The following is an 11,250-nucleotide window of genomic DNA, read 5'->3' as shown; positions in this document are numbered from 1 at the left end:
TTTACCCACACACACATCAGCCAATTTAAAACATGAATACTGTCTCACATTCTGTCAAAGAAGGTCACGAGTAACAGCGTGCCCATTTTAGGAGTGACATCACCATGACTCATAATTCGTCCCGTTTACGTTTCCTTGACAACGGATAACTCCAGCTGTAGGAACCCACGATGAGTCATCTGTGCTTGGTTAACCAGGCGCGGCCCGTCCCCAGAGCTGCTGGGCGGTTCTACGTGCTGTTGGCCTGATCCTGCTCAAACAGAGCCATGGCCAGGTGTGAGCGTGACCCCAGACTCTCCAGGTTACTGAGGACACAGCGGTGGTACACGTCCTCGCTGAAACGAGGGTTGCACGCTCGTCGTACGTACTTCTGGATCAGCGCCGGCTCCACCGCCCTGAACACGTGCAAGCCCGAGTAGCGCACAAAAATGTCATAGACGTCCATACTCTCCAGCAGCTCCTCGTTGTCTAAAATATCGGCTGCCATTTTGGTCCGAGCGCTCATGTAGTCTGCGTTGTACAAGCAGGCCTCATCGAAGACGTGGCGGTCAAAGTGTCCGTCCCTCAGGGACTCGGAGGTGGAGGATGAGGCGGAGGGCTGCTGGTCGCGGTACATGACCGCCGGGTTGTACTCCTGGAAGTGGATAGGGAAGAAAACCTGCCAGTTGCTGATGGCGTTCATTCTGCAGCGGTTCAGGAAGTCAGAGTTGACCTCCGTCCAAACGCTGGCCAGGAAAAACAGCGTGTCAACAGGATGCTTCTTGGAGATGATGTCCATCAGCTTGACCTGTGAGGGTACCTCGGTCTTGACGCTGATCCAGGGGATCTTCACGTCTCCGTAGCGTTTCTCCACCTCCCCGATCATGGACTTCACACCAGCAAACACGTCCATCTGGCTGACTCTCTGAGCGTCGAAAGGATCGTAGATGAACAGGAAGGTCAGTAAAACGTTGTCGTGCGTGTCCAGCGTGTTCATCACGTACATGTCCAGGAAGTTACCAACAAAGTCCTGGTCCTGGGCGGTAATCGGCAGGATGACCTGCACCCGCGTTGCCTCCGTTACATACGGCATGGGAATGATCTCGACTGCGCTGAGAGGTCGCAGCAGATTGACTCGCTTGGCGATGACCTGGCTGTGGCCTTTTTGGGAGATAGCCTCCAGAGCCAGGTCCAGAATGTACTCCATGCCACGAGTGGGATCAAAGCGCCGATACCCGTTGAGTAAGCGCCGTTTTCGGAAGCGAAGCTGTGGCTGGTAGCGCTCATTCAGTCCCTCCACGGCGATCTCCAGTATGGCGCCGACGTCGGCTCTGTCCGCCCCTCTCATCTCGCACTTGGGCGAGCCGTCGATGCAGGTGTAGATGTGCTCCTCTGTGAAATAATCCCAGTTTATGACCTCGAAGCGGGTCTTGGGTTTGAAGGGAGGGTTGATTCCTATCGGCCATGTGACCCCAGCCTTGCCCTCTGGCGTAAGGTCACTCAGGTTACTCATCTGCATCTGATACAAGCACAAAACATCCGTCAGTCAGTTTATCACACATCAGGCTGGAGCAACTCTGCAAAACCCAACTTGTGCTGCCACATTTTTTTTTACATCTCCTGGAATCCTTCAAACAAGTCATTCTTGCTCCATCTTTTTCTAGTTTTCCTGTTATGAAATGTTACCTTTAAGCAATAATTCAGGTTTGTAGAGTCTGCAAAGGAGGTTGTAGGTTTTTATGCAGTTTCTCTGGACATTTCATCGACGACGGTCAGCTTGATACGTTAAACTCTAAACCTGGCAGAGGGTGGACTCTCTTTAAACTGGACATAACGGCAACAAGCCATGTTTGAGTAATCTACTAAAGCATATTTTAACAGCATGCTGAGAATTAGACAGTCCTGGTACATGTCCCAACAGAGCACCTGTAACTAGGTTATTTTCAGCATGTATAAATAATGCATCAGCCAGGTGTTTCTACCCAGGAGCATAAAGTGCTTTACAGGGTATCTGCAGGTTTAAGGGAGCCAAATTTAAGACTTGTTAAGACCTTTTTTAAGGCCACTTTGACCAAATTTAAGCTCGTTGTCGTCTTCCTCCGCTAATCCGGGTCCGGGTCACGGGGGCAGCATACCAACTAGGGAGCACCAGACCGTGCTCTCGCCGGCCACCTCCACCAGTTCCTCCAGCAGGACCCCAAGGTGTTCCCGGACCAGATTGGAGATGTAACCTCTCCAACGTGTCCTGGGTCGATCCGGGGGCCTCCTGCCAGCAGGACATGCCTGAAACACCTCCCCAGGGAGGCGTCCAGGAGGCATCCTGACCAGACGCCCAAACCACCTCAACTGACTCCTTTCGATCCAGATCCAAATTTAAGCTATTTTTTAAATTAAATTTAAGCTATAATTTACAGCTATTGCCTGGAACCAGTGCTAACCACGTCGCGAACGTGGGATTAACCATCCATTTACCATTAAACTTGCACTTCTCTATGGCGCAAGCTCCCACTAGCTTAACCAGCTAATGTGCTCATCTAAAAATAGTCCCCTTTCACAACCAACTGAATGTGTACGGTTCCGCTTACGTCAACACCATACACAAAAAATGCTGAAGACTAACTAGAAATTCACAAAAATGTCATAGAAATAAAATAATGTAGTTTATTGGGTCTTTGGTAATTTAAGACCTTTGGAAACTGTATTTAAGGATTATTTGTCATTTTTAAGGATTTTCAAGGCTTTAAATTTGGAAAAGTAAATTTAAGACTTTTTAAGGACCCTCGGATACCCTGGCTTTAGGTGGAATAAAACCAAACAGCAGAGGTGAAATAGACATTTGGTGCAAAGTTCTTGGTAAAGAATGGTAAACCTGGAGCTCCTGAATCTGCTGGTACGTCCGTTCCAGCTCAATGTGGCTGAAACGTTTATGCAGACGGTACATGAGGTTCGGGTCTGATACAGGATGAACCGTGAAGGCGTTTTTGAACTCTGCGCTCTCTTCACGCTCTGGATCAGCGTTCTTCTGAAGCTCAAAGTAACGGTACGTCATCCCCTGTGAGCAGTAAGAGTGAACAAGCTCAGCAGGGAAACTGGACATTCTGAACGTGTTTCATAAACAAGTTTGTTGTTGTTACCTGATGCATCTCCACGCAACTCAGACCCAAGTAGTCGATAATGCAGCGGCCCAGCCACTCGTCGGGTCTCACGCTGAGGATGTCGTTACGACAGGTGTCGAGGTGCGGCTGCAGACGGGCCAGCAGGCTGCGGGACAGCAGGTAGCCGTAACCACCGTGGCAGTACCGCGCCTTCTCTTCCCCTCCAATAAACTCCTCCGCCCTGCCCATGTACAGGTCCTGACCTGAACTCAGGTGACCCACCAGCTCCGAAAGACGATCCGCCTGCATGTAAGTGTCGTCCTGGGCCAGCAGGAACCAGTCGTAGTCAGAACCGTGGTGCTGATGGAGGTGGCGCACCGTCTCGTACATCAGCCACACGGGCCGGTCGTCACCGTGGGCAATCACAGTCATGCCATGAGGCACTTTGGGGCTCCGCAGTCCTGTGAAGAAAAAGGTCCGGTGGAAGCGGTGGGCGACGGTTCGGTTTACCGCCACGGCTAGTGTGTTGAGGGTGGCCCGGGATGTCAGCACGCCCACCAGCAGTCGTTCTCTTATGCCCAGTTCAGTGTGGATGTATCGAGTTCTGGATCAGAGGAGACGGATCAGAGCATTAAAAGACAAGTTTCTTTCTGATGATGTGCAGCATGGAGCTCTGACTCTGTAACAAGACTGTACATCCCACCCAGGAAGCCTATTAAGTTAAGAATAAACAACCGTAAATCCCCCATTTCTTATAAATAAGCCTGATTTATTTAGTGACAAGTCCCTTTAACCCTAACCCTTAATATCAACCAGTAGAGTGCAGCTGCTGACCATAAGGTGCTGGGAAAATGTACGACAGACTTTATTAAATTTTTTTTTTAAGTTTGTGTCACACCAGTGGTCAAACATGGTGGTGGTAGTGTGATGGTATGTGGCTCCTTAACTGCTTCAGGACCTGGGACCACAAATTCTGCTCTAGCAGAAAATCCTGAAGGAGAACATCTGACCTTTGACCTTAATGCTGGAAGATGTCTTCACTTTGGGACTGGTTGGTTTTGATCCCCTTTTACGTCAATAAATCATTGTTTGAAAACAGAATTAGGTTTTTACAAGGGTTATCTGATCGTTGATCTGAAACATTCAGGTGTACCTTTATTCCACAGCCATGGCTCTTACCTAAGGACCTTCCTGTATGGTTTGTTAGGATCCTTGTGATAAGGTATTATTCGTGGCTGGAAGTCTTCCTCCCCAGCTCCATTCCTTTGGTCTCTCTGGACATCTCTACCCAGGAAGAGGCTGCCTTTATTCAGATCATCTCTGCAGGGATCATCCGTGTCTCCTTGAGTCCAGGACACCATCAAAAGGCTCAGACTGCATCCCAGAGACAGCCCCAGGAGCAGGGGCAAAGCAGGCCTGAACAAGGCCAAAAACGACGAGACACGCATGTCTGCCTGTTAGGAGCTAAAAGTGCCAACTCCAAACATTTTAACCAAACATTTGGTGAAGAAACCAGAGGGAGGAGGCTTGAAATGTTCGAAAACCTGCATTAATCACAGCTTCTTCTCTTGGTCTCTTTATTAAATAAGAGTTTAAACCAGTGAGACGAAAATCCAGATCTTGTTTTAATGAATACTATTAATTAAGCTAGCGGTATGCAAAACTTTGCTGTGAAAACATTTGCATAGCATCACTGGAGTCTTAACGGTTCTCTAAAACCCTAAATTAGTTAGTTTGGTTATTCATTAACTAGTAGTCTGTGTGTCGTTCCTGTGTATTCGCTCCTGCTGTGTTAATTACCTGGATTATTATTTTATTGGCTAACAGCAACTTACAAAGTCAGCTAACTAAAACGTAGCTGAAAGGTTGCCTTCAGGATGGCTGACATTTATGTTAATCTCCTTTGGTACCGTTAACAATACGTAACAAGTCTCCAGAGTGTAAACGTCGTAAATGAAGAGATAGCCTGTGTTATAGTCTCGAAGGATTCAAGGAACAAACATCAAAGAGGAAGCTAGCGAGTTAGCATCGCGACCGACCGTTGCTTTTCAACGCAGACGCGACGATCCACATCCGTGAGCACAGGCGTGAAGGTCCCATATTTGATGGCCTATAGGGGTAAAAGCCATTATGTGAATCAAAACAAGTGTCCTCCTAGTTGCTAGTTTGTCCACTTCCTCAAAAACAGAGTGTCACACACGTACAGGGAGTGTGGAAACAGCGTTCCTCATTTCGTTTTCAGCCCCATCATTAGTAACAGGCTTCACTGCGGGCTGCGTTCCATTTATACACCAGCAGACAAAACGGCACAGACTTAGGCGGAGTTTACGTCCCAGCGAGTGTTAAACGGTGTGACAGGCATACACTCGTTTAGACTTTGTAACTGATGAAAAACAAAACAAAACTTGTTTCGATGCCAGTGTTTAAATGTAATGAATAAAGTCGGTAAATCTGCTGTTAATGAAAAAGCACAGGTTCTTGAAGTTCTTCTATAACAAGTATCCTCCGCTACTTTAGTGTTTCACTTTTATTTTGTCAACTGTTACGGATCTAACAAGTCGTTCGTTCTCAACACAAGGTGACACCGCCCACACTCGTGTCACCTGAAATGAAGAGAAGAAATCCTCCCACGTTGCCTTCAGTTGCCTATGATCACTTCTAGCCGGTTCACAAGACGGCTGGCTAAAAAGAAACATATCCACTGACTGATGCACCGCTGCAGCAGCAGCATCCCCTCTGTAGGAGAGTTCAGTTTTTGCATTGAGTTTTGTCATTTTCCTACTTTTTATTTGAATGGGTTAAATGACAGCTATGGAAAGTTGTGGAAGGAGCTGTCAGCATGTTTGGCTGTATGGGAGAAACATGCAGACACTATCTGGACTGCCTCGTTTACATAAAAGGGGAGTTCAGCATGGCTAATTTTTGTACTGTAAAGACATGACAACCTGTCATTTTGTCTAAAAAAATACAAACATTTATGCATATGATTAGTTTTTTTCTGTTATGCTTAATTTGACTCCAATCCAGATAATGCAAAGATTGCATTCCTCTCTTCAAACACTTAGATAGCGTTTCTATGTAATAATTGGTTGGCTTTTACTTAAAAGTTAAAAATGACCAAATCCTATAATCAAACATGGTTGTTTATTAGCACAATTATCAGCAGTTAGTAGTGTTTAGTCCTCTCCTATCTAAAGAAATGCATTGCAAGAAGGGTTGTGATCTCATCACATTTTTATTGAGCAAAATTAAAGCATCTTAAGCAGCATCAGGAATTTATAGATTAAATATTAATTTTATCATGACAAAAATCAATATATGCATGAACATCCATCTTGAAGTTTTTTAAATTAATATATAATAAAACTACTGAACAGTTCTTAAAGTCAGATTATGTAAAGCACACACACACACACACACACACACACACACACACACACACACACACACACAATAAATATAACAATATAATTTTATTAGATACAAAGTAAAAAATATCTGTTTGGGAATTAGAAGAATTGGATCTTCTTGCTTAAACAAGGCAAATGGTCCGAATTCCAACAATTTACGGCAGTTCCACAAGAGGACGTATTTCCGTTAACTCCGCCCATCCTGACCATATATGGTCTGTCTGGCAGTCTCTCGACCGCGGCTATATCCACCCGGCAAAAAGTGGACACGAGACATCAGTGTGCTCCGGAGATAAGTAGGAGAACAACAGCAAATACTTAGGTAAGAACCAACCCAACAGTGGTTGACGACTAGGATTTGAATGGCTCATTTATCCTGGCTGTTGTTAATCGAAACGGGCTTGTTAAAAACTAATTACCGCTATCTGGTTGTGTCGTTGCTACATTGGGCCTAGCGACATGTTAGCTTTAGCCAATCGGGCCTGTCAGTAGTGGATATCGCCCGAAACGTCTCGTGTTTGATTGTTTTCTTATTTTTGTACACATGTTACATTCTGTTTGTCCCAACTAGCACGAGTCTTAAATATTATACAATGTAATTCTTGAGTGGCAATTTGGACATTTAGCGGCATAGCCCGTGTTAGCGGCTAACAGCTGGGCTAATCAGAGAAACTAAGCCGGTCAGATTGAAAGGAACCTAAATGCGATGTTATTTCATTGCCAGGAGTTAAAGGCCTCATTGTTTATCACGTCAAACCCTCCTGTTGGATAATTATCAGAATAAGCACCACTAGAGTTACATTCTCTTCTCGGCACGTTACCGAGCCGGTGTTGTATCCAAAGGAGCACCCTCTGTCCCCCGCGTCACAGCGCATGTATGGTACTCGCTGTTCCCTAATAAACAGAAGGAAGTCCGGACAGCCCATACGACACCCAGTTAGAGCAAACATACCAAAAATAAGACGGCTGTCCACAGTAGAGTCAATGAAACTACTTTACAATGCGCCACAACACCTCATCTGGGTGTTGAGTCACTTACAGCCTGATTCATACATCTGCAGCAGCTCACCCATGTCTAATGCTGGCTTGATTCTCACACGTTAACCAACAATAATGTGATTTTTAAAACTGTGTTCTAATTTTAATCCGATAGACTTCCACAACCATGCCGTCAGACTTGGCCAAAAAGAAGGCAGCGAAGAAGAAGGAGGCCGCCAAAGCACGCCAGCGCACCAAGAAATCTGATGAATTAAACGGAGAGGGCGACCAACCAGAGAGCCAGGAAAACGGAGCACATAGCAATGGTGATAATGGTGAGGAACACTGGAATTACTGGAACTGCACTGGCACTTTGAGTATTTAGTGATTGACAGTTGGTCCTTTTCTTTGGAAACAGGTGTTGTCAGTTTGACAAAGGAGTTGGATGAGTTTGAGCTGCGTAAGACGGAGGCACGGGCAGTGACCGGCGTCCTCGCATCCCACCCCAACAGCACTGATGTCCACATCAGCAGCCTGTCGCTTACATTTCATGGTCAAGAGCTGCTAGCAGACACCAGCCTGGAGCTCAACTCAGGCAGACGCTATGGCCTCATCGGCCTCAACGGCACAGGTAACCCCTCATCACCTCCTCCACACCTTTAGTGAATCCTAAAGGCACTTGATGCTAACTTTTCTTCTGCTAGGGAAGTCCATGCTGTTGTCAGCCATTGGGCATCGTGAAATCCCCATTCCTGAGCACATAGATATTTACCACTTGACCCGGGAGATGGCCCCCAGTGACAAGACGGCTCTGCAGTGTGTCATGGAAGTGGATGAGGAGAGAATAATGCTGGAGAAAGAGGCAGAGAGACTAGCCCACGAAGACTGTAAGTGAAATAAGATCAAGTAAAAACCCGCTGCTGATTGTGGCTGAACAGGAACTGACTCATCTGTCTCCACAAAGCCGAGTGTGAGAAGTTGATGGAGCTGTACGAGCGTCTGGAGGAGTTGGATGCAGACAAGGCACAGGTGCGAGCCTCTCGGATCCTTCACGGTTTGGGTTTCAGCGCTGCTATGCAGCAGAAGAAGCTCAAGGACTTCAGTGGAGGATGGAGGATGCGTGTTGCTCTAGCCAGGTACCGAGAAATGGAGTAGTTGTTAGAATTTCATATTGTGCATTATTTGTAAAAATCAAAGTATTGACTATTGTTTCAGTGGGAAGAATGGAAAGATGTTATTTCCTTTTATTTTAAATCTGAGCATCTGTTTATTTTGCAGAGCTCTCTTTATCAAGCCCTTCATGTTGTTGCTGGATGAGCCGACCAACCACCTGGACCTGGATGCTTGTGTGTGGCTGGAAGAGGAGCTCAAGTCGTAAGTTTAAATGTTTTAGTGGCATTTCTTTTTCCTCACACGTGCATAGAGCACAAACTCATCAGCCTAACGGGTCTTGTCAGGTTCAAACGAATCCTCGTGCTCATCTCGCACTCGCAAGACTTCCTCAACGGCGTTTGCACCAACATCATCCACCTGCATCAGAGAAAACTAAAGTATTACACGGTGAGAGCGGGTGGCTTAGACCGTCCCAGGACGCTGCCATGTGTGATCCTGATGCTAAATAAGGAATCATATCTGTGTGCTGTTGGATGACGGTGCAGATCTATATTTGTTAAGGGTAACTACGACCAGTATGTGAAGACCAGAGCTGAGCTGGAAGAGAACCAGATGAAGAGGTTCAACTGGGAGCAGGACCAGATGGCCCACATGAAGGTAAAGGGGATGTTTTTCTGCATCAGAGTGACCCTTTAGCCCAAATTAGCTGACGTTTGTTTGGTGTGTAACCTGTTCGTTTGTCTCCTGTAGAATTACATCGCCAGGTTTGGTCACGGCTCTGCAAAGTTGGCCCGGCAAGCGCAGAGCAAAGAGAAGACGCTGCAGAAGATGGTGGCGTCTGGCTTGACTGAAAAAGTTGTAAATGACAAGGTACGCCGCCGATGTGCCGAGCGTGGCGGCTCGAATACCTCTGGTTTTCCCTCTCTCACCAAGCCCCATCGTCCTGTTTCTTCCAGACGCTGTCATTTTATTTTCCTCCCTGTGGGAAGATTCCTCCTCCTGTTATCATGGTTCAGAACGTGAGCTTCAAGTACAGCGACAACACGGTGAGTGTAGCGAAGAGGCAGGTGACTTCCTCACAGAATTCTGGTTTATTCATGGCAACGGATTTGTTTTCCTTTAGCCGCACATATATAAAAACCTGGAGTTTGGTATCGATTTGGATACTCGAGTGGCTCTGGTGGGCCCGAACGGAGCAGGGAAGTCCACGCTGCTGAAGCTGCTTATGGGAGAGGTGGGTGGGTGATGCACCAACTAGCTAGCACCACAATGAAATCATCCTTTGAGTCTTTGCCTCTTTTTTTTTTTTTTTTTTTTTTTTTATAGCTCCTTCCCACCGACGGCATGATCCGCAAACATTCTCACGTAAAGATCGGCAGGTACCACCAGGTAAGCTTCAGCCTGTCTTTTGACACGTTTTAAGTTCTGAGCATTGAAATATATTTATTTCCCCGTACCTGCTCGTGTTTCCAGCATCTGACGGAGCAGCTGGAGCTGGACCTGTCTCCTCTGGAGTACATGATGAAGTGCTTCCCTGAGATCAAAGAAAAGGAGGAGATGAGGAAGATCATCGGTCGTTACGGTCTGACAGGAAAGCAGCAGGTGGGTTAAATCGGTTGATCCTTGTCCTGAAAAGCGGAGCGTCGCTAAAACCATCGACTGGTTCCAGGTCAGCCCCATCAGAAACTTGTCCGACGGTCAGAAGTGCCGAGTTTGTTTTGCCTGGCTGGCCTGGCAGAACCCCCACATGCTGTTCCTCGATGAGCCCACCAACCACCTGGACATTGAGACCATCGACGCGCTGGCAGATGCCATCAACGAGTTTGACGGGGGGATGATGCTTGTTAGCCACGACTTCAGACTCATTCAGCAGGTTTGTACTTGTGTGAAAGTCAGAAATGTGTTCAAACACTATTCTAATCATTCCCTTCCTGCCAGGTGGCTCAGGAAATCTGGGTCTGTGAGAAACAAACCATCACAAAGTGGAAAAGTGACATTCTGGGGTACAAGGAGCATCTGAAGACCAAGATTGAGAAGCAGCAGGTGCACGCCATCTGAAGGATGAGAGCGAACTGAAACATTCTTATGCATCTTATTGGACTGGTCTCTCGTACGTGTCATACCACGTTTCCATTTCAGTTTGACGGCGTTGATCGAAGCCCCGCCCTCATCACGAGGCTGTGCTCTGATTGGCTGGTTCACCTGGAATGCATTCCATTGTGCTGTCCTCAAAGCAAGGTTTTCAGTTTTTATGTCATCCTGCACACAGCAGCAGCTTTTAGGTCATGTTTTATATTTAAAAGTTGACTTTATTTCCCTTCCTCTGGTGTAAAACAGCAGTTCTGCCTTATTTAACAATGTAATGCAATAAAGTTTGTCTGAATACACAGAACAATAAAGACAGCAGAATCAAACTGAGGATGTTTTTTTATTCAGCAAATAAGAGGGGACTGTATCCATCATACAGCCTTCCAGCAAAATAAACTATTGCAGCTCTAAACAAAAATTAAGATCTTTGGGCTCTGGTGCTCTACGAGGTAAATGGACATCTGCTTTAAACGGCATTAAAATGGACCATGAAAGCTGATTTTGGTGCAAAATGACACGGAATGTGATGGTTAATAAAAACGGGACAAATATGCAGGCATGAAGTTGCTCCAGTGCAGCTGTACGGC

At 46.4% G+C, this 11,250-nt stretch overlaps 2 protein-coding genes across 3 annotated transcripts; one reads left to right on the top strand and one right to left on the bottom strand.

Moving 5' to 3' along the window:
• chpf2 (chondroitin polymerizing factor 2) lies at nucleotides 1-5,223 on the bottom strand. 2 transcript variants are annotated; one of them, XM_054751446.2, is made up of 5 exons: nucleotides 5,114-5,223; nucleotides 4,254-4,490; nucleotides 3,114-3,678; nucleotides 2,849-3,031; nucleotides 1-1,498 (listed from the first exon to the last, which is right to left on the bottom strand). In XM_054751446.2, the coding sequence occupies exons 2-5, from the start codon at nucleotides 4,433-4,435 to the stop codon at nucleotides 230-232; spliced, it is 2,199 nt and encodes a 732-aa protein (XP_054607421.2). In that variant the 5' UTR covers nucleotides 4,436-4,490; nucleotides 5,114-5,223; the 3' UTR covers nucleotides 1-229. The 2 variants fall into 2 exon arrangements, with proteins under 2 accessions (XP_054607421.2, XP_015810200.3); XM_015954714.3 differs by lacking the exon at nucleotides 5,114-5,223 and having other exon boundaries at nucleotides 4,254-4,729.
• Nucleotides 5,224-6,688: 1,465 nt separating this feature from the next.
• On the top strand, nucleotides 6,689-10,989 carry abcf2b (ATP-binding cassette, sub-family F (GCN20), member 2b). The gene is made up of 15 exons (XM_015954721.3): nucleotides 6,689-6,806; nucleotides 7,638-7,797; nucleotides 7,881-8,093; nucleotides 8,167-8,349; nucleotides 8,427-8,598; nucleotides 8,741-8,836; nucleotides 8,920-9,022; nucleotides 9,137-9,232; nucleotides 9,326-9,445; nucleotides 9,532-9,621; nucleotides 9,699-9,809; nucleotides 9,902-9,964; nucleotides 10,049-10,177; nucleotides 10,245-10,448; nucleotides 10,514-10,989. Exons 2-15 carry the CDS (start codon nucleotides 7,650-7,652, stop codon nucleotides 10,631-10,633), a joined length of 1,848 nt encoding a protein of 615 aa, XP_015810207.1. The 5' UTR covers nucleotides 6,689-6,806; nucleotides 7,638-7,649; the 3' UTR covers nucleotides 10,634-10,989.
• The last annotated feature ends 261 nt before the right edge of the window (nucleotides 10,990-11,250 follow it).

This window comes from Nothobranchius furzeri, chromosome 7, assembly GCF_043380555.1.
Source record: "Nothobranchius furzeri strain GRZ-AD chromosome 7, NfurGRZ-RIMD1, whole genome shotgun sequence".
Taxonomy (NCBI): Eukaryota; Metazoa; Chordata; class Actinopteri; order Cyprinodontiformes; family Nothobranchiidae; genus Nothobranchius; species Nothobranchius furzeri.
Note: the sequence above shows the minus strand (reverse complement) of the source record. Positions and strands in the feature narration are given on the sequence as shown.